We start from the raw sequence: 21,680 nt of genomic DNA, 5'->3' as shown, positions 1-21,680 counted from the left end.
GCTTGGTGGCCTCGATGTCGTGGGAGAAGTACTCCAGCTTCATCCTGTCCAAGAGGGCCTGAACTGCGTTGAAGTGTTTTTCGGCCGGGACCATCAGTTTGTAGCCTTCCGTGCACCGTTGAATGGTGCAGCGAAGGCCCTGCTTAATGTAGAAATCCAGCTGCTCCCATAGCCCGGGAGGGAAGCCCTTCACATAGAAGGGTGGCAACTTAAATTTTTTCGGCACCGTCTCAGGGTCCGACTGCGGCTGGGCTCCGTTCTGCAGGGCCGAGAACGGATTGTTGCTCAGCAGCTTTTTTGCTGCTGATGCGGTGGCGCTGCTGTCTTCAGGTCTGGGTCGTTTAGTTCCTGGAGGCCCCGGCTGCGGGTCCGCAACGCCTGTCGGGATGGGCAATGGGGTTTTCTTCTGCTTCTTCTGGGCTGGCTCGGTGGTCGCGCCGTCTCCTGGGAGAGTCTGTTTTCCCGGTAAACCGGCACTCGCGTTACCGCGCGATTTCTTACCCATGGCTGGGTCAGCGAGAGCGTCACTACACAACGCGGAGCTAATTTGACTTGCGAACGAACGAACGAAACTAGAGAGAATTCAAATCGACTGAACTGCTCAACAGTCTGGCAGCGAATGCAAAAATCATAATGATGAAACATGAAATGCAATGTTGTTTACTTTTATACTCTTTCATCGGCTGCGTCAGCCAATCAGGATGCGCCATTCGATGACGTCGTTCGTTTTCCTATTGGAAGCGTTCATCGCGTACATACTCCCGCCGGTTGGAATACCATTCCAAAAGCGGAAATCTTCGATTGGTCGTTGTCGGTAATAGGAAGAGGCGCCAACTTCCGAATGGAGCGCCGGAATACTCCCGTTGCAGTCTTCACGTCGGCGACTCTGATCACGGCATCCCTTCCCGGGTAAAGTGCAACAATTTGACCCAACCTCCATGACTGAACTGGTAGATTGTCTTCCATCAGTAGCACAATAGTACCCATTTTCACATTCGGTTCACTTTTTGTCCACTTTGCCCTCGATTGAAGCGTTGATAGATAATCATGCGACCACTTTGCCCAAAACCGATCACGCAAATTGTTCATATACTGATAGCGAGACAGACGGTTCACTGCTACATCGGAGTACGACGGCTTCAAAATCGGTTCCAATGGTCTTCCAATCATCAAATGAGCAGGTGTTATCGGAAGCGGCTCGTTCGGGTCCTCAGACAGTGCATACAAGGGTCGTGAATTCACTATGGCTTCGATGTGGGTCAATACTGTTCCGAACTCCTCAAACGTCAAAATTGCGTTGCCCAAAGTACGATATATGTGGGACTTGACAACCTTTACTCCTGCCTCCCACAAACCCCCAAAGTTGGGTGATCTAGGCGGAATGAATTCCCACTCAATCTCTCGTTTGAGCAGAAAATCGTTGATCTTCGTTCTTGCGGTCTCGTCACGGAACATCAAGTACAATTTGTGGAGTTCTTTCGAAGCACCAATAAAATTGGTCGCGTTATCTGACATAATTTTACGAATCATTCCACGACGGTTGATAAAACGATCTAAAGCGGCGAGAAAAGCTTCGGTTGTCAAATCCGAAACCAATTCAAGGTGAATCGATTTCGTTGTTAGGCAGACAAACAGTGCAATGTATGCCTTTACGTGTTTCGGCTTATACCTTCCTTCTTTCACAATCACTGGGCCGGCGTAATCCACACCAGTGAGTTCGAACGCTGCTGCTACATTCACACGCTCCTCCGGCAAATTTCCCATTAAGGGCTGAATTCCTCTCGGCTTAGTCCTGAAACACTTTACGCAGCTTCGAGTCACTTTCCGGATGGCAGATCGAGCATTTACCAACCAGTACTTCTGCCTTATTGCTGCCAGCAAACCGGATGGCCCTTCATGAAGTCTCTCCTCGTGATATTGACGAATCAACATTTCCGTCACTCGGTGATTGCGTGGAAGAAGTAATTGGTGCTTGGCGTCATACGGTAATTTAGAGTTTTGTAGACGCCCGCCGACGCGAAGGAAACCTTCTTCGTCCAGGAATGGTTGAAGATTCGCCAATCGCTTCGGCAACTCCTTACGCTGAACACACTGGATCTCCTCGTTCAATCCGGTCCTCTGCAAAATCCTTACTATGTAATCCAATGCCTTCCGCATGTCTTGCACAGAAATGTATCTTGCATGTTTACGATTCTCCTTTTTCATTCGTATCAGTCGAGTGAATCTCACCACCTGCGCCAATACACGTTGCAGCTTGGAAAACGATCCGCACCGCTCGAATACCGGATCGTCTTCAACATCGACCGCTGGGTTACACACTTGAACTTGTCGCATTTCTGGTAACTCTTCATCTTGAATCACCGGAGTCTCCTGGATATCGTAGTTAACATCCTGCAGAAATAGTGGACCATTCCACCACATATCAGAACGATGCAACACACCAGGGTAACACCCTCTGGACACCAAATCCGCAGGATTATTCTCGGATCTGACGTACTTCCACTCGTAGGCACTAGTCAGTTTGTTAATATCCAAAACTCGGTTTCTGGCGTAGACTTGAAGTTGATCCGGATTCTTCTTTATCCATGCCAGCACAATTTGGCTATCAGACCACAGCTTGATATCGTGGAATTCGGTTTTCAGAATAGGAATCACTACACTAACCAGTTTGGCCAATACCACAGCGGCACACAGCTCTAATCTAGGTATTGTGAGACGACGCAGAGGGGCAATCCTTGACTTACTGCAAAGCAGCCTAACTGACACTGCCCCGTCCTCCTGAACACAACGCAAATAAACGCATGCACCATAAGCAGTACACGACGCATCAGAGAAGCCGTGAATCTCAATACGTTGAGCTCCAGGAGCCATAACACATCTCGGTATTCGTATCTCGTTCAGTTGTACCAATGACTGATGTAAGGTCACCCATCTACTCAACAACTCGCCCTCTAGGGTCTCGTCCCATCCCAGACCATCAGCCCACAATTGCTGCATGATGGACTTAGCCAAAACGATCACAGGTGATACGAGGCCAAGGGGATCAAACAGTTTGGCGATTTGAGAGAGAACATACCTTTTAGTCACCTTCACATCCGGTTGCATCACTTCCGGGCTTCTCCAAAACAGGAACTGATCACATCTTGGGTCCCACAGAACACCTAAAGCTCGAATCGCTTCGTTGGTACCAGAATCTCCTATTCGAACTAGCTTTTCACGGTCTTGATCCGGAACACCTTCAAGAATGTCGTCGTCGTTGGTACACCATTTTTGGATAGGAAATTTTCCTTTCATCATAACCTCCTCGATATCACTTCGCAGTTGCTTCGCGGATGTAAGTGTTGGGGCACCACTCAATATATCGTCCATGTAGCAGTCCTCTAATATCGCCTCTGCAGCTGCAGGAAAGTTGGCTCTTTCCTCTCTCGCTAGTTGAACCATGGACCTCACTGCCAAAAACGATGCAGGAGACGTCCCGTAGGTCACCGTTAACAACTCCATCACTTTTATCGGGTCCATCGGTTGGTCACGCCAGAAAGTTCTGTGGTAATGTGTCTGTCTTGGATCAAGTTTCACTTGTCTAAACATTTTCTCAACGTCTCCAGAAAATGCATATATGTGCATCAGGAAACGTAATTGGATTGTGAACCGATCGTTCTGAATCTTCGGGCCAATCATCAAAACTTCGTTGAGGGATAATCCGTTAGACTTCACCTTGGCGTCAAATACAACACGTAACTTTGTGCTGGTACTCGTAGGTTTAAGTACAGCATGATGTGGCAAATAGTAGCTCTGTCGGCCAGGCGGATCGTCATCCTCACGGATCTCGTGGCAATGACCAAGGTCTTTGTACTCCTGCATAAACTCTTGGTACATCTCTTTCATCTCGGGTTTATTGGTTAAATGTTTCTCAATTGACAGGAACCTCTTCAACGCTAATGATCGGGAGTTTCCTAGTTCATTGATGGACTCACGGAACGGTAGTTGAACCACGAATCGGCCATCCTCATCTCGTCGATAAGTTTTGCAGAAGTGATCTTCTATCGCTTGCTCTTCATTCGTCAGGACTTTTTCTTCTGGAAGTTCTTCTTGCTCGAAAAACCTCTGAATGCTCTTCAGCAACAGATCCTCATTTGTGGCGCACAGCACATTGACGACTTCCTCCTCGGACTCTTCTAAAGCACCGGCAATAACCCATCCGAACTGAGTCTCGTACAGTACGGGTAGATTATCAGAGAGTTTCAGCTGAGCTTGTTTCAGGATTTTGAAGAACAGCTCGGCACCGATCAGTAGGTCCACTTCTCTCGGTTCGTTGAAGCTTGGATCGGCCAACACAATACCACTCGGGAACTTCCACTCCGAGATGTCAACTGGAACAGATGGAATCTTTCCTGTCACTCTAGCTGTCACCAAACAGTCCATGTCACTTTGGAAATCGGTGTAGTCGGAGAAACACTTCAGGATCACACGATGATGAATTTGAGATCTGGCGCCACCCACTCCTACGACTGGCACGTTGGCAGGATACTTCGGAAGCGCTAGCAGTTTTACAGCAGATTCAGAAACCAGGTTGATCTGAGACCCGGAATCGAAGAGAGCACGCAACTTGAAGTTCCTTCCACTCTTTGACGTAACATTCACCAATGCGGTCATCAAAAACACTTGTTTCACTCGTTGTTGCATACTGGAACAGGCTATAGACACAGGATCCTCAGGAACAGCTGCTGCTGTCTGCATCTCCTGCGGCTTGGATGTTCCACCTGGAGTTTTCTGCTTCGGCTCAGCTTGGGATACCTGCTCGAAGTGCAACATGGTATGATGCTTTTTGGAACACCTCGAGCATGACTTATCTGATGGACAAGCCCTGATTTGATGGCCTTTCCTAAGACAGTTGAAACATAGTCCGATTTGCTTCACCTTGGTAACACGCTGATCAACACTCATGCTCAAGAAAGAAGGACACTTGTAATTGCAGTGTTGACCCGCGCATATTTCACACACATTCTCCGGTGAACTGGATGTTGCTGGATTGGAGGTTCTTTGCGATGAGCTGGTTTTCCCCATCATAGGAGGCTTAACAGCTGCCTTAGCTGAGGACGCCTTGTCTACTTCACATCTCTCAAGTACCTGGCAATAACTTCTTAGGAACTTCATGGATTCTTCGAGGTCAGGAAGTTCTCCGTGCTCCATGGTGAGCTCCCACTGCTTCCGCGTTTCTCCATCAAGGCACATTGTAAGTAGCTTCACCACGATTAGACCGGCTGTTCCAACAACCTCCTGCTCCATGAACCGCAATCCTTCCACGTGGCGATTGCATGTATCGATAAGGTTCCTTAGCTCCTTGAAGCTTTGTTTGGCTATCGGTTTCATCGACAATAAACCGGAAATATGGGTGTCAATAATCACTCTCGGATTTTCAAAGCGCTCCTCTAACAACTCCCATGCTTGCTGATAGTTGTTGTCGTTGATAATTCTGGCATTAAGGATACCAGAAGCTTCACCGATCAGCGCCTTGTCCAGGTATTGCAGTTTAGTTGCATCGGAGTCGCCACACTTTCGGATCAAGTCATTGAAGAGAGCTTTGAATTTTGGCCAACCTTCGTACTTCCCATCGAAGGTTGGGATCGGCGTCTTCAGAGGTTGCTGAGTCACAATCACTTGGGGAACTCCATTATTAGGTTGTGGATCAGCACGAAGTAGCTCCAACAGTTGATTCAGCTTCACTAACGCCTCCGTGTGCAGCTCGTCGAACTCGTCCAACTTATTGTCCTGATCCTCCATGTTTTCACTAGTACACTGAGTCACGATTAAGTCATGCTTCACCGCATACTCCGAATAATGTAGTTCCAATTTCTTCTCATAAGCCTTCAACTGGGAAACGCTCGCTGTTTCAGGTTCATCCATAGCTTCGTTTAGCTTCTGGACGATCATTGTCACTCGCGCCTTTACTTGTCCTCGTTGATGAATTAATTGCTTCAATTTCGTCATGATTACACTTTTCACTACAGTTCACTCTCAACACTCACAGTTTTTAAGGGTACTACTGTACTACGATCGTAGGTTTCAACACTTTTTACTCATTCGGGCACAAACTCGTTGGAAGGAAGGGTCACGAATATTCGCGGATGGACGTATCACACCGGTTGATATCCGGCTCGAAGGACCAAATGTTATGTACTCAATTTCTCTTGGGGTAGATTCATTGCCCTTACCACAACAGCACAGACGAAAACCTACGTTGTGATCGAGCCACCGACAGCTATGCACTTCACAGCCACCAGCGACGGATCGAAGAGTCACCGTTGGCTATACACGCTACAGCCACCAGCGACGGGATGCCTCTCTCAACGAAGGACCACGACACAACTCGTGATCAAGCCACCGACAGCTGTGCACCTCACAGCCACCAGTAGTGGGACGATGAGCCACTGACAGCTGTGCACACCACAGCTACCAGCCAAGGGACGATGCACCGTTGGCTGCGCACACCACAGCGGACAGCGTAGGAACGATGGGTCGCTGATAACTCTTCAGCCACCAGTCGTTGAGCTGCCAACAGCTGTAACCACTACAGCCACCAGCGCAGTAAACCTCTCTCTCTCTCTCTCGAAGGACCACGGCAAAACTGCCGAACACAAGGCTCCGATGAGCAGGGAAACGGGAAAGTTCAACTCTTTTTAAAGTGTCCACTAGGTGGAACTTATGGAAGATGAATCGATCACCACATGCAACCAGTGGATGAACGAACAGCAACTGGACGAAGCACGAATGCTCGGGAAATCTCCGTTCTCGGACGAAAAGAATGAGACACTGTTCTCAATTCTACCTTTATTTATTCGCTGCTTCCTCTTCAATGGTTAAATGCAGGATACTGAATGAAACATGAAATTTTTTTCCAGTTTAAATGATCTTTATTTTAGTTTAACTTGGACGATTACCATATAAATTTTTACTAAGTGATTTAATTGCTTTCTTCATCTTTAGGTATGGGCAAAATTCAAAATTTGTTTTACAGAATTAGTCCTAGACTTAGTACACGGTCGACCACCTTGGTGGGATTGGTTTGTTTTGTTTTTAGAATTTGAAGAGAAACTACTTAATACTACTATTTACAGCTTAAAACTAACCTACTCTACTATATACACTTAACCTACTATGTACAAATTGCTTATTAAAGCATGTTCAGAAAGATTGCATTTTTGAATAAATTTAGTTGTCATATCATCAATTTTGGAATCTACTTTGGGAATTTCTGCCTCTTGATGGAGGTCTGCTATTCTTGTGTCGAATGGACGATCTAGGATCATCCTCAACACTCTATTCTGTGCAACCTGGATTTTGTTCCTGTGGGTCTGAGCGCACGATTCCCACACCGGGGCGGCATAGAAGATCGCGGGGGCTATGATCTGTTTGTAAACAGCCAGTTTGTTTTGCCTTGAGAGGCGGGATCTGCGGCAAATGAGCGGATACAAACACCTAACCAAGGCGGAGCACTTAACTAGGGTTTTCTCTATGTGCGAGCGGAACAGGAGCTTCTCATCGAACAACATCCCGAGATAAGTAACATCAGTGGACCACTCGACCCTTGTACCATCCATTATTACGGTACAGGAGGGAGACGGTTTAAGTTTTAATGATTGTCTGTGAAGGAACATGATCGCTTGGGTTTTCGAGGCGTTGATTTTGATTTTCCACGTGGTGGCATAATCAGTAAAGGTGTCAAGGCATCGTTGGAGCTTGTTCGTAATTTCACGTGGCATCCTACCCTTGACGGCTATCGCGGTATCATCTGCAAACAGAAAGAACACGCAACCGTCTCCTAGAGGAGGGATGTCCGACGTGTAGATGCTGTAAAGCAGTGGTCCCAGCAGACTCCCTTGCGGAACACCTGCTGGGATCGGAAATTGTCCCGAAAGGGAACTATTCAACGACACCCTGAACGACCTTTGCTGGAGATAGTTACGGGTGATTTTCACAAGGTATGGTGGAAAGTTGGAGTTACAAAGCTTGTATATAAGTCCGTCGTGCCAGACATTGTCAAACGCCTTTTCGACGTCTAACAAGGCCATAGCTGTGGACTTGGATACAGCTTTGTTACTTCGGATGTTATTCATCACCCGCACTAGCTGATGATTGGTGGAATGCCCCTTGCGGAACCCGAACTGTTCCGGAAGAAGAATGTCATGTTCCTCCACAAACTTGTTTAGTCGGCTGAGGATCAATTTTTCGAACAGCTTGCTCAGCGCTGAGAGCAGGCTAATCGGTCTGTAGCTTGACGGTAGTGAAGGGTCTTTCCCAGGTTTGCGGATCGGGATGATTTTTGCCACCTTCCAGATGCTTGGAAAGTAGTGCAGCTCCAAGCATCTGTTGAGGATGGCAGCCAGCAGCGAGTGGACCCTCGGGCTGAGATTTTTCAACGCTAGGTTGAATATTCCGTCAAACCCGGGAGCCTTCATGTTTTTACTATATTTCAGCGCTGAGCAAATTTGTTCCTCTGTAATCCGTTCTTCTGGAGGGACGGCACAAGGGGAGGTATCTAACGTCTGGACGCACTGCACAACCTGGTTCTCGAGTGGACTTGGGATTGTAGAGCCAAGCAAATGCGATTGGGCAATGTGCTCCCCAATTGCATTGGCCTTCTCTTCGTTGGTGATAAGCCGTTCGTCATTGACTCTAAGTGGTGGAATGGGCTTGGGGTGAGACTTCAGCACCTTGGCAACCTTCCAGAATGGTCTGGAACGGTCGTCCAGGTTCTGAACGAGCCGCCCGAAACTCTCGTTCCGGATTGAGACCATTCTGGAAGCGATCTGCCGATTCAGATCGACCATTTCGTATTTACGCTGCAGATCCCCAGTCCACTGAAACTGGCGTCTACGAACATTTCTGAGCCGAATCAAGAGTTTGGTGTGGGAATCAATTGCTTGAAACTTACCCCTCACAGGAACTCGTCGAACGCACTCTTCGTCAGCCACGGATATGGCTTGATGGAGACCCTCCAGAGCCCGGTCGATGTCCTCCACTATGTCGAGTGGTGGGTTGTCGTCGATGTGGCGGTCGACCACGCGTCGAAACTGGACCCAGTTGACTCAATGGTAGTCCTTCCGCTGGCACGGTGCAGGGGCCACGTTGTAGCCCAGCTCGGTCAGCACCGGTTGGTGGTCCGAACTCAGGTCGTTGACGGCAACCGGCTTGGCTAATCTGGTGTTTGCCAAGAACAGGTCCAGCGTCGATGGGTTGCCCGCCGGTGATGTGAAGGTTGGTTCGTCCGGAAACCAGACGGAATAGAGACCATGCTGGGAATGGTCGAATAGCAGGCGGCCGTTTTGGTTCTGCTGGTAGTTCCGCCAGGCCTCGTGCCGGGCGTTCAGGTCCCCTCCGATTACGAAGCGGGCATTGGTGCGGGTTATGATGGCAAGGTCGTTCTTGAACTGCTGTGCTGTACCATTGCTAACGGTACATTGCCGGGGGCAGTAGACAACGATGAACCGGACGTTTCCGGTCGATGTTTCCACCTCAACGCCGACGGCCTCGATGATGGAAGTGCGGTAGTGGGGTAGGGTGCAGTACTTGATGCCTTTCTTGATGATGACCGCGACACCGCCCCCCCTGGAGCTGGTGCGATCAAGCCGGACAATGCTGTGGTCGGGCAGCCAGAAGCTGTCACCGGTCTTGAGGTGGGTCTCGGTGAGAAGGCCCACGTCGATGTCGTGCTTGCGGAGGAAGTCTGCAAGCTCAATGTTTTTCGCCCCTACGGAGCGAGCGTTCCAGTTGGCGATCTTTATGGGTTCACGGTCCATAATTAGCGACGAAGGAGATGATAGCTTGGAGCTGTTGTGTTCTTGTTGCGCAGGTGCGCTTGATGATGATGGCCTGGGCCAACAGTGTGACGATCTCATCCGTTGACAGCGGAGAATCGTCTGTAGCTTCGCCGGTTGTACCGGCCAATCCCGGAGCAGGGGGATCCGTCGATGGCCCGGAGGCTTGACCGGGTACTGCAGCTGCAGCCAACTGTTGGTTGAGCGGGAGCGGCGGCAACACTGGAATTGGCCGTGATTGGACCGGTGATAACGGAGGAAAGTTCTGCGCGTTGTTTTCTGGAACCTTCTTGCGACCGGGCTGGTTGTTGGACGAGGCCTTCTTCCGGATCTCGGCGTATTCGGCCCGCTTCGGACAGGCCTTACTCGTGGCCTTGTGGGCGGCACCGCAGTTGGCGCATGTGGGAGTGGCTTCCTCGATGCTGTCGCAGTTGTCGATCTTGTGGTTTTTGCCGCATTTGATGCAGCGGCTGGCCATGCGGCAATTCCTGGTGCCGTGCCCGAACAATAGGCAGTTCGAGCACTGAGTGACGCCACGGTGGGTGGGCTTATACCGCTCCCACTTCACTACGATGTGGAACAGTGTGCGTGTCGTCTGGAGATCCTTCACGGTTGTGGAGTTCTTCTCCAGATGGACCAGGTAGAGCTGGTCACGATACTTGATGGCCTTGCTGCGGGTCATCTTGTGGACTTCGACCGGCTTGAGGCCGTTCGCCTTAATCTCGTCCATTAAGGTGGTGGTGTCCATGTCGTGGAGCCCGCGCAGCACCACTTTCAGCGGCTTGGTGGCCTCGATGTCGTGGGAGAAGTACTCCAGCTTCATTCTGTCCAAGAGGGCCTGAACTGCGTTAAAGTGTTTTTCGGCCGGGACCATCAGTTTGTAGCCTTCCGTGCACCGTTGAATGGTGCAGCGAAGGCCCTGCTTAATGTAGAAATCCAGCTGCTCCCATAGCCCGGGAGGGAAGCCCTTCACATAGAAGGGTGGCAACTTAACTTTTTTCGGCACCGTCTCAGGGTCCGACTGCGGCTGGGCTCCGTTCTGCAGGGCGGAGAACGGATTGTTGCTCAGCAGCTTTTTTGCTGCTGATGCGGTGGCGCTGCTGTCTTCAGGTCTGGGTCGTTTAGTTCCGGGAGGCCCCGGCTGCGGGTCCGCAATGCCTGTCGGGATGGGCAATGGGGTTTTCTTCTGCTTCTTCTGGGCTGGCTCGGTGGTCGCGCCATCTCAGCGAGAGCGTCACTACACAACGCGGAGCTAATTCGACTTGCGAACGAACGAACGAAACTAGAGAGAATTCAAATCGACTGAACTGCTCAACAGTCTGGCAGCGAATGCAAAAATCATAATGATGAAACATGAAATGCAATGTTGTTTACCTTTATACTCTTTCATCGGCTGCGTCAGCCAATCAGGATGCGCCATTCGATGACGTCGTTCGTTTTCCTATTGGAAGCGTTCATCGCGTACAGTGATATTTACTAGGACAGTGTCCTGTTATCAAACCAGTATATGTACTCAAATCGTGTTTCGATAAGGTCAGTAGTTTTTGTGTGTGCAAAGCGTTGGGCTCTATGAAACGTTTTGATTGCCGGGAATTTAAGGTATTATTCCAGTTGCACTGTACCTCTATTCTTTCCCAGTTATTGAACTCCATTTTAAGAGCACAAAAAGATAATCCTAAAAATGGTTCAGATCCAATAAATTGCATTGATGATCCCACTTTAGCCAATTGATCAGCTTTTTTGTTCCCTTCGATTCCGCAATGACCAGGAACCAAGTATAGGTTAACCTTATTACAGTAGGACAAATGCTGCAATAGCTTAGTGCATTCCCAAACCAGTTTTGAAGTGCAAGTTTTGGACTTTAGAGCATTCAACGCTACTTAGCTATCTGAACAAGTACATATGTTTGCATTTTTATAATTTCTTTTTAAGCAAATCGTGGCACATTCTAGGATGGCATATATTTCAGCTTGAAATACTGTTGGCCATTTTCCCATCGGCACCGATAGGCTGATCCCAGGACCACTTATTCCAGCCCCAACCATATTATCTTGTTTCGATCCATCCGTATAGAATACTATTGACCCAGGACGAAAAGATGGCCCTCCTGTATTCCAATCATAACGAGTCACTTCAGGAACTTTGAATTGGTGATTGAAGTTGTTACGCTTTAACATCCAGTCTTCATTCATTGAAATTAGTGGACTTATTTGAAACTCTTTTAAAATGCTCAGATGTCCAATAAGATCTCCATCAAAGAAATTCATGGACCGTTTGAGCCTCAGAGCACTTTTCATTGCATCCATTTGAATAAATTGATGTAAAGGAAGAATATTGAGTAAAGCATCTAATGCCTTCGAAGGAGTACTACGCATTGCTCCAGTAATGGAAAGAGTAGCAAGTCTTTGTAACTTGTTCAATTTAACTTGTGCTGTTTGTTGTCTGGTTTTCGGCCACCAGATTAGTGATGCATAAGTGATTCTGGGTTTAACAATAGCCGAGTAGATCCAATGTATCATCTTCGGCTTTAGACCCCATTTTTTACCAAATGATCTCTTACAGACCCAAAAAGCATTTGTTGTTTTTTCTATTTGTTGTTTCATATGTCTGTTCCAGCCGAGTTTACTATCTAGGATTACTCCCAAATACTTAACTTCTGACGACAGTGATATATGGTATTATGGTAAACTTGGCAGCCCGGTATTTTTGACAGCTTCAATGTTTTCGTTTGCAATCGCAAGGATAACATCGGTCTAGCGACAACCAATGAGGAATGCTGGCGGTCTCAGCCGTTTAACAGGACACAACAAATAAATTAAAAAAAAAGTCGGAGAGCAGCCGGAAGTATTCCTGCATCGAAAACCGTTGATGCGATAAATGAACGGCCCCGAAAATGTCCAATACCATGCTCGATAAGGATTCATTCTATAGACGAATAAAACGCATCTACGCCAACTGGAAGGAACCATAGGGGGAGAGATAGATCATCGATTCTTCCGGTTCGCCTCCTACCATCGTGCTATAAGGTACCAGGCGATAACCAGCGTAGTTGATCGATAGCTCGATGACGTCATTTCGTTGACGTATGTAATGGGAAATTCTCATAGCAGGCGTTGACGATGGCACGTTGTCGAGTTGTTGAATAGTAACTATCGTGGTAACTCACCGATTACCTGTCGATCTGCCAAATCTGGAAAGACGTCTGCATTGAATTGTCTCATATAATAATATTCCGCCCACTATATCACAAGAAATTGCGAGTAGCTGAGTGGAATGGAGATAAGTTAAGCATTGGGTACAGGACCAAGTCTCCCCTGGGTGGTGCCAAAAGATGAGCGCAATAGAATCATCAAGTTGCCATAAGGCACGGAATGAGACTATTGCATGGCTGGGTAGTCAAAGTCTTCCATTCGTTAGTCATTTCAGGTGGATTAGAACAGGTTTAGGTGGGCGTTGGCCAGATTTGGATTTTTCAGATGTAATCCTGGATAGGACCCTGTCATTGAACGTCACGTGAAAGTGGAACTTAATGAAGGCCTAAATACTTTTTCGTAGTTTTTAGTTTTCGGATTTGAAAGATCGTCGGTTACAGTGGCCTGCTTACTGAGCAGAAAAACGCTGTCCCAGGTCCTTACATATCAAAGAGATTTATGGTAAAATTGCTTGTGTATCGTGTATTTTGCGAAACTCGTTGTTGTCGTTGGTTCCGGGTTTGAATGGATACACAAATTTGAGCAACGGTATTATGTGATATGAGGGGATCGGTGGCCTTAGAGCAACCGTTTTTGCTTACTGAGCAGAACATCATGAGTCTAATCTCAGGCCCATCCACATTCAAGATTCGTCAATCGTTTTATTTGTTAATATGAATACATGGTATTAACAGCAACTCGGTGATTAAAAAGGTGCTCGTCTGCCTAGTGGCAAACGTTTTTGCTTACTGAGCAGAAGACCGTGGGTTTAGTCCCAAGATCCTTCGCGTTATATGATCGTTAGGACATCAATTCAGCTTATCGTTTACCAAAACGAACCCTGCTGCAAACCCAACCCTCTTATCCAACATCCCAGTGATTCCTCGTGGAAGTGCAGAGGTGTTCTCGGCTTCCATCAAAGTGAGTGTCATGTCAACACAATCCTTCCCATTCCTTTCTTGACCTGTGTTCGGGCGCGGCCGGCGCTGGTATTGCCTAATTTAAGATCACCAGTTTTTACACATTGAGGATGATTGCTAGTCCCAAGCATCGTCTATTGGTTCTCTGTGTAATTACAGCTGATCTGGCAGTAACAGAGTAGCAACCGTGGGCGGTCAATCAAGCTCAAGCTCAAGCTCAGCTTAGAGTTCTGGTTTGAATTTGTTGGGGAGCATTTAATAGGCAGCTGGAGGAAATTTCGTCCACCATCAAAAAGGTTACACCTTCGTTTCTGCACACGTTTCTTTTGGACGGGTCGAATGTGCTTGAACACAGTGTTGGATGGATTCCAGTCCTCTTCCACTATTCGCTCCACTCACGTTCAAATAGAATGTAGTTGAACGTTTGCCTTAAACCATCAATTACATTCCCGTGTAGCACACTTTCATCACAATAAGTTACAGCAACTTGTTTATGACTGAAATAAGTCGTATATAAGTTTCTACAATTGATTTGTGACAAGCGTGCTACTAGGGTTGAAAATGTAAACACAATCACAAAAGTCATTATAACTTCCGGGTTGCGATATTGACACCTTGATTGGTACATTTCGGCCTACTTCGGAACGTTCGGCACAGTGTTTTTCACTGCTTTCGGCACAACTAAATTTCGCGGCACAGGCAACGGTGTGCAGAGTTGAATACCCCTCGGAAAATAGTCGTTTTTAACTAAAAATTTACTTTTTACACAAAATTGTGTTTTTTTATGAAAAGACAATCCAATTTCCTGCCATTTTGACTTCGATAACATGAGCGATTTTACGCTATTATTTATTTAAAATTACCGAATATGCCATTTTGAAACATTAGGCACGAGTAAAAATGGCTGAATTCAAGCACAAACTTTGTTTATTTCCCCAAGCGAACAGTTATGCAAAGTTTCATGGAATTTTGAGAGGTAAAATCAGATTTTCGTTTATTTTTCCGCTATTTGGCGTGGATTTGCTCAGCAACGAGTATCGAGAGTTCATAGTCCTCTTCCCCTTTTGCTCGGCACTCCATGCGTTGCATCTTCTTGTTTTGTGCACACACTGGGATGTGTGCCACGCAGGATCGACACATATTAAAAAATTAATTAAAATTCGTTACCGTTCGTGTGCCGCACATTCTGGGAAATGGAAGAAAACCAAATGAAACAAAAAAAAAAAAAAAAAAACAGCTTCACCATACTGTGACAGGATAGCACCAGCTTACTTGGTTTTTAATCACGCGGCATACTGCCATCCGGTGCAACCTAAGACAAGACCAGGGTGTACAAAATTACCATCTGAACCGTTTGTGTTGATTTAGCTACACTAATACAATTCCACCCATTTTTATTGACGAATTTCCATGCTAAACTCCACATGATTTCCATGTGACCACACATAAACGGAATCCACTCAGAAGCACACATGAAGTTAAATGAATAGTATGTGTGGTTTTTATGTGTACACATATTAAGTATGTGTTCGACACATAGATATAATTTGTTGATCACATTGCAAAAATTCATGTGTGGGACACATAAAAATAATCTTTGAAATTTTATCAGTGTGAGATAGTTATCAACAGGGACTACAGAATTGAATAAAGAAACTGTGAAGAGCAACACAAAAACCACTTGTCCTGTCCTGTCTTAGGGCGAAACATCTCTATGTTGATGGTGACCGGAGTGGTATCAATATGCGGGCGAGGATGAACAAACTCAAATAGCTCTTGATGATTTTAACAAATAGATGCAAGTCATGTCCTGATGGCAACATGACATTCAATTAAGGCTAGCGCCTTCCGATTCTGGGAGAAGAAACGTGTGTAGTGTGTGTGCAATGTTGAAATAGTATTGACTTGCAAATGTGAATCATCTACTGGCATTTTCTGCAGAAAATTGAACCGGTTGGTAGATAATCAGTTTGTTTAATATAAAACAGAGGCTAGGTTAAAAATGGTTTAATATTTATAATCGTTATAGGGGAAATGGATATAATGTCGGCCTAAATGCCCCTAATTTGGGTCCATACATAAATTCAGCAATCGACTAAATTTTCAAATAGCGACCAAAAATATCTATTATTACCGTCCTAATGACGCGTTCATCTAGTTAAATTGATAAGTAGCAAATTTTTAGTGAAAGGCCCAATCTTAGATCCATAGGCCAACATTTTCCCTATATTTCTTTTTCCCTTAATTTGTTTTCCATCGATCTTGTTTTCCGTACTGAGCACCAATGCTACCGACGCCAGGAATGCAGCTCCCACACCTGGAGCCTACCTATCAACGCATCAGCTTATTGACCGGAGACCAACGGTTTTGCTTTGCTTGAAGGAAGGCGTGATCAGAGAATTTATGCCTCAGAAAATCCCGGCGGCGTGAACTGGGTTTGAAGCCAGGTCTTTTCGGGTGAGAGTTAAACACGCTTACCACTGCACCAACGGCGCCGTTTATCGTTGTATACGAACACGGGCCTGACATCAAATGTTTCCACTATGGAATTTCATATATTTGACAGTACCCTCTTAACTGGTTTATACATTTATGGTCCTTAACAAACTTGAGCAACACATACGAACTTTGCGGCTGTATTGCATATTTTTCAGCTGTCGCGTACACCGCATGTGTTTGTTTTGCGTTGGTTGTAAGTGTGTGGGTGAAAAATAGCACCCACCCTCAATGGAGCGCCCATAATTTTAATTTCGGAAAGTACACACAATTTAGTTCTCTAAATTAAAAATAGAGTAGGGGAAATCTTGTTTGCTATCAGCTTGCCATAAAACTTAAAAATTTTAAATTTTTCGGATATTAAATTTCAGTTTAACAGTGCATCAAAATGATAGGATGATTTTTGGCCAACGTTTTGGTCTTTTAACTTGGCCTTCTTCAGGGTATATAAAGTTGAACCGTCTTTCGTTCAGCTCAAAAATCTGAACGATCTTAAACTAAAACTAGCCCTGATGACGATCTCAATCCTTGGACCGAAACGTCAACGATGACAGAATTGAAAAACTCTTTCTTGAAGACAGAAAGCTGAAACAAAATGATTATTTCTTCAAGATCTTCATACTTCCTCTTTTCTTTCCAGTTTATAGACTTTCTGAAGTTTTCGGACCTTCCCTGAAGTAATTGGAACGGCCCCATAGATCTCTGAACTTCTTAAATGCTCTCTAGACCTGAATTCATCAGAGTTTTTTTAGGTTGACTCTATTTTCCTGAAGAAAATTGAACTGCCCTGAAGTTCTTTGATCTGTTTTTAATACTTCCGTGAAGCTTATAGAACTTCCATCAAAATATCAAAACTTCCCTGAACTTTACTACATGTTCAAGAAGTTAAACATCTGTGGAGATAATGAGCTGCTTACCAAATCATTGAACTTCCCTAAGGTTCTTTGATTTTCTTTGGAAAAGTCGGAACTTTGCTTAAGTTTTCGGAAAATCCCTGAGTTTCTTGAAACTTCTGTAACGTTTCTGTAATCTCCTTGAAGTGAATTGAGCTACCCAGAAGTTCTCGAAGCTGTGGAAAGTCTTTTCTGGCTGTGACATGAAGAACTAGTGATCGATACATTCGTTTATTATTCAGTTAAGCTTAGTTTTTAAATCTAATGACAATTTATAACTTCTTTAGGTTTTATGAGAGAACTAGACCGAATGGTTAAAATGTTTATAAAGGTACTATCCATTCTAGAGAGAGTGTGAGAGTGAGTGTAGTGCGCGAGTGAGCTGTTCTGCGCCGTGCTCAAGAACTAGGTTAACGATGTTGTAATCAGATTCCTTTTTGATTATGCTACTTTTGTAGTGTCCACACTTAAAATTTATTGCTCGTAAGGAATGATGAGAACAAGGGTCTGTGGTATGGTTGAAGTGTTGCAAGGATTTCAAGTGTTGTGATGATTTTTGTTTTTTTTGTTTGCTGCCCAATGTAGGATGGAAAATGCGAGCTATACGTTGTTTGGGTATTTATGATTTGATTTGGAACATGGGTTTCGTTGGATTGTAATTTATCGTGGGAAAGGATTTGTATGAGGAAAGTGGGTTACAAAGCCATCCTGAAGTTTTTTGCAACTATACTAAAGTTTTTTGTACTGCCCTGAAATAAATGGAACTGTCCATTATATCTTTAAACTTTCCTGTTTCCTTGAACATTAGCTGATCTTCTTTGAAATTCACAAAATATGACTAGAGTTTTTTTTTTTTAATTTAAGACTTCTCTGAAATTCCTAGAACTTCTTAAAGTTTCTCAAATGTTGCTGATGTTTATGATGCTGGAGTGACGGTTTCGCGGTCAGTTGTTGTTTTTCGTGCGATAAGTGATAGTTTTGCTCCTAAGAACAGGGCTGGCAAATGTCATTTTCAATGAAAGATCTCACACATTTACAGAGATACTTCAGTCACTATCATCGGATGTTTTTTTTTAATCTTATCGAATTTTTTGTCATGACAGAGCGTTACAATATTAAGAAGATCATCGTAATAACAAGCTTATATATTGCTATTAAAGTTACTTGTTCCGACGAAATCTTAATAATGTATTCACTTTACCGATTACATACGGTTGCTTGCTTAAATTCATTTAAATGAGTAAGAAATGTTGATGTCTAAACCGCATAGGAAATATTTTCATGAGTGCTTGATCATTGGAAAATGACAAGAAAGTCAATGATAGGTAGTTTCGTCTCGTGATAGTGAGAGGACCTGTTTTCTCATTGTCAAATGATGGCCGTGATATTTACCAGCTCTGGTCGTTTAGATCCTACATTCCCCTCAAATAATCTTGAAAATATTTAAACTTTTCCAGTAACATTCTAAGAGTTCCTCTTGTAATCTCTTATAAATCACTCTCCAATTCCACAACTCCCTCTAACTGGTAATAATTCCGAATAATTGATTCAATTTTGTTTCCGTTTTTCTCTATGAAATTCAAATAATAATCTTAACATTTTCCTTGGTACACTCTTCAGAATGACCGTCACACTCTTCTCAGACTCATCCGATAATTCCCTTTGAACTGCTTTGTAGGTAAGGTCAGAATTGTTTTGAAACCCATTTCAGTATTACTTAAGTACTTTGCCAAAATGGTTTTGAAAGTCTCCCAGAAATTTCACTAAAATTTGTATGACAATTAATCTCCATAGAAACATTGGACAGAACTCCATTGAAATTATTCTCATCAGCATACTCCTTGAGTTTCATCAAAAGCATTTTCTATGATTTCTCTTCCGGATTGTATTTCCTTTATTGACAAAATCTCCATGCAATTGTCATCTGAGTTGACAAGACAATTGACACCGTCTTCAACCAGAAGTTTCACAGACTGAATATTTAACAGTAGACAACGGACCACTCACCACACCCATTAAACCAGTAGGGAAATTTTCAATTTGCACCGGCTGGAGCGGGCATCGAACCCTCACTTCGTGGCACTCACAATATGCCTAAATGATGGTTTTCAAACTTGCCCGAAAGTCTGGACGACTCTGAAGTTATTGTGACAGCTTTAAGATATCTGAGCTACCCTTATAATCTCTTAACCTATCTTCCTTGAGGTTCAAAAGTTTTCACAATTTTTCTTAAGTTTTCTGAACTTCTCTGAATTATTATTGACTGTCCTGAAACTCTCTGGATCTCTGAAAATGCAATAGATTGTTAAAAGCTCTTGCAGTTTCCTTGATGCTGATGAAATCATCTTCAATTTCCCGAAGTTTGCCGAATGTTCCTGAAATTTTACAGTAGTTTTCATACTATCCCACAGTATGTTCATAAACCTTTCTCGAAAACTTTTTCAAAATTCATGGGATTTTCTTGTATTTCGCAGAACTTCTTTAAACTTCCTATTATTTTTGTTGACTTCCCTTAAATTCTTTTATATTGCCTGGAATTCTCTCTACTCGTCTGAAAATATTTCATGAATTGCACTGACATTCATTAAATTGCCCAAAAGACCTCTAAACTTCGCAACGTTTTGGCAGTACCGTGATAGTTTTTTTTTTCTCTAATCTTATTACCCAGCGGAAAATCAGTCAACTTGGTAATGTTTTCAAAATTTCGTGCAAAATTCATCTGAATTAAAAATTATGTTGGGATGCTATAAATCTTATTACAACATTCTACTGGTTTTCATTTTTGCTGGTTAAAACTTCTTCAATTGCAAAATATAAAAAAAAAAAAGTGGAAGCAACCCTGCCGCAGGCATCGGTTGATGAAGACCTGCAGCTTCTGAGTGTTATCCGCTGATACTCGCCACGTCTCGTTGACGTATAACAACACAGATTTCACGTTCATGTTGAAAATTCGGATTTTGGTGCGTTGACTGGACTGGACTGGTCAGTGGGGTCGGTAAGCAACTGTCCAGTCGTGTCCTTCACTGGCATCCGCGGGTTCATCCTTGCTCCACTCAGGCGTTGTGAGATATCGCCAGTGCTTGCGGCTTTCTCTCCTTCGTTGACCAGGGAGTTCACCCACGCTCGCTTCGTTCTTGGCTCCTCTGGTTCTCGCCCGCTCTATCGCGGCTTTTGCTTCTCTACGCTCCTCAATCTTCCGCCAGGTTTCATCAGTGATCCATTTTTTCCTCTGGGTGCTCAGCTCACTCAGGTTGTTCTCGCTTGTTTCTATATAGGCATTCTTGATGGCCGTCCATTGTTCTTCTACGCTGCCATCTTCTGGAACGTCCGCAGCTCGAGTCTCAAGTTCTTCAACGAAAGACCTTTTTACTGCTTGATCTTCAAGTCGGCGTGTGTTGAACCGCCGCCCGAGTCTCTTCTCCCGTCGCTGGATCCATGCCATGCGTAGGTGGATCTCGCTGATTAGAAGTTGATGGACAGACGCGATGTCGGCGCTCCGTTTATTCCGAACATCACTTTGTGGAATGGCTGATGGGAGAAGAGCGAACCCCTGATCATCATGTCGCTATTGCCACACGACTCTGCAAACAGCTCACCGTTTTCGCTCATTTCGCCGAGACCATGGCGTCCCTTGACACGCCCGTGTTGTTGGAGCCGATCTTTGCATTGAAGTCGCCAGGGTAGATCTTGATGTCACCCTTTGGAACCTTATCCACGACAGCATTCAGTTAACTGTAAAAATTCTCCTTGTCCTGTAGCTCGGCAGCATCGGTTGGCGCATAACATTGGATTATGGTAAGGTTACGAACCCGTGTTCTAGATCTGGCGACGATTATCTTCTCATTAATAGGCTCCCACTTGATGGCAGCGCTTGCCTGGACGCTAAATGGGAGACCAACTCCACGATGGCGGGGAGCGTTTTCACCTCGAATAGCAGAGTATAGTAGTACCTGTCCCGACGGCAGTTTGTGTTCTCCAAAGTTTGCCCAACGAAGTTCACTTAGTCCCAGGATTTTTAGCTTCGTTGGTGTGCTGTGCTAGTTTACCCTACTGGGCTAACGTCAATATATTGCATGATCCAATTCGTGTTAAACGCACCTCCATGGTGAGATTTTTTGACTACATTTTTGGATTCGGCGTACGAGTTTACCTCAGAATCATTGGTCAAAGATTCAAGTTATGTTTTACTTTTATTTGTAAACTAGTATAATTAAAGGACTATTCAACCGTTTCAAGCCATTTTGGCGATATCAAGATTAATTTTAAAGCCAGTTTGAATATTCTGTGCCATTTTTAATTTTTTTTCGGGCCATTTTTTTTTGCGTTTTGGGATCATTTTGGCGTTTTAGATATAACAGTTATTGT

The 21,680-nt window shown here is 44.8% G+C and overlaps 1 protein-coding gene across 1 annotated transcript; it reads right to left on the bottom strand.

Annotated features, from left to right (window-relative positions):
• Positions 1 to 744: 744 nt before the first annotated feature.
• On the bottom strand, positions 745 to 5,931 carry LOC135698987 (uncharacterized). Its single transcript, XM_065219153.1, has 2 exons — positions 3,077 to 5,931; positions 745 to 2,701 (listed from the first exon to the last, which is right to left on the bottom strand). Exons 1-2 carry the CDS (start codon positions 5,929 to 5,931, stop codon positions 745 to 747), a joined length of 4,812 nt encoding a protein of 1,603 aa, XP_065075225.1.
• Positions 5,932 to 21,680: the final 15,749 nt, after the last annotated feature.

The sequence above is a fragment of the Ochlerotatus camptorhynchus genome, unplaced genomic scaffold, assembly GCF_037179485.1.
Source record: "Ochlerotatus camptorhynchus isolate MF236.1 unplaced genomic scaffold, CSIRO-AGI_Acam_v1.1 ptg000100l, whole genome shotgun sequence".
Classification (NCBI taxonomy): domain Eukaryota; kingdom Metazoa; phylum Arthropoda; class Insecta; order Diptera; family Culicidae; genus Ochlerotatus; species Ochlerotatus camptorhynchus.
Note: the sequence above shows the minus strand (reverse complement) of the source record. Positions and strands in the feature narration are given on the sequence as shown.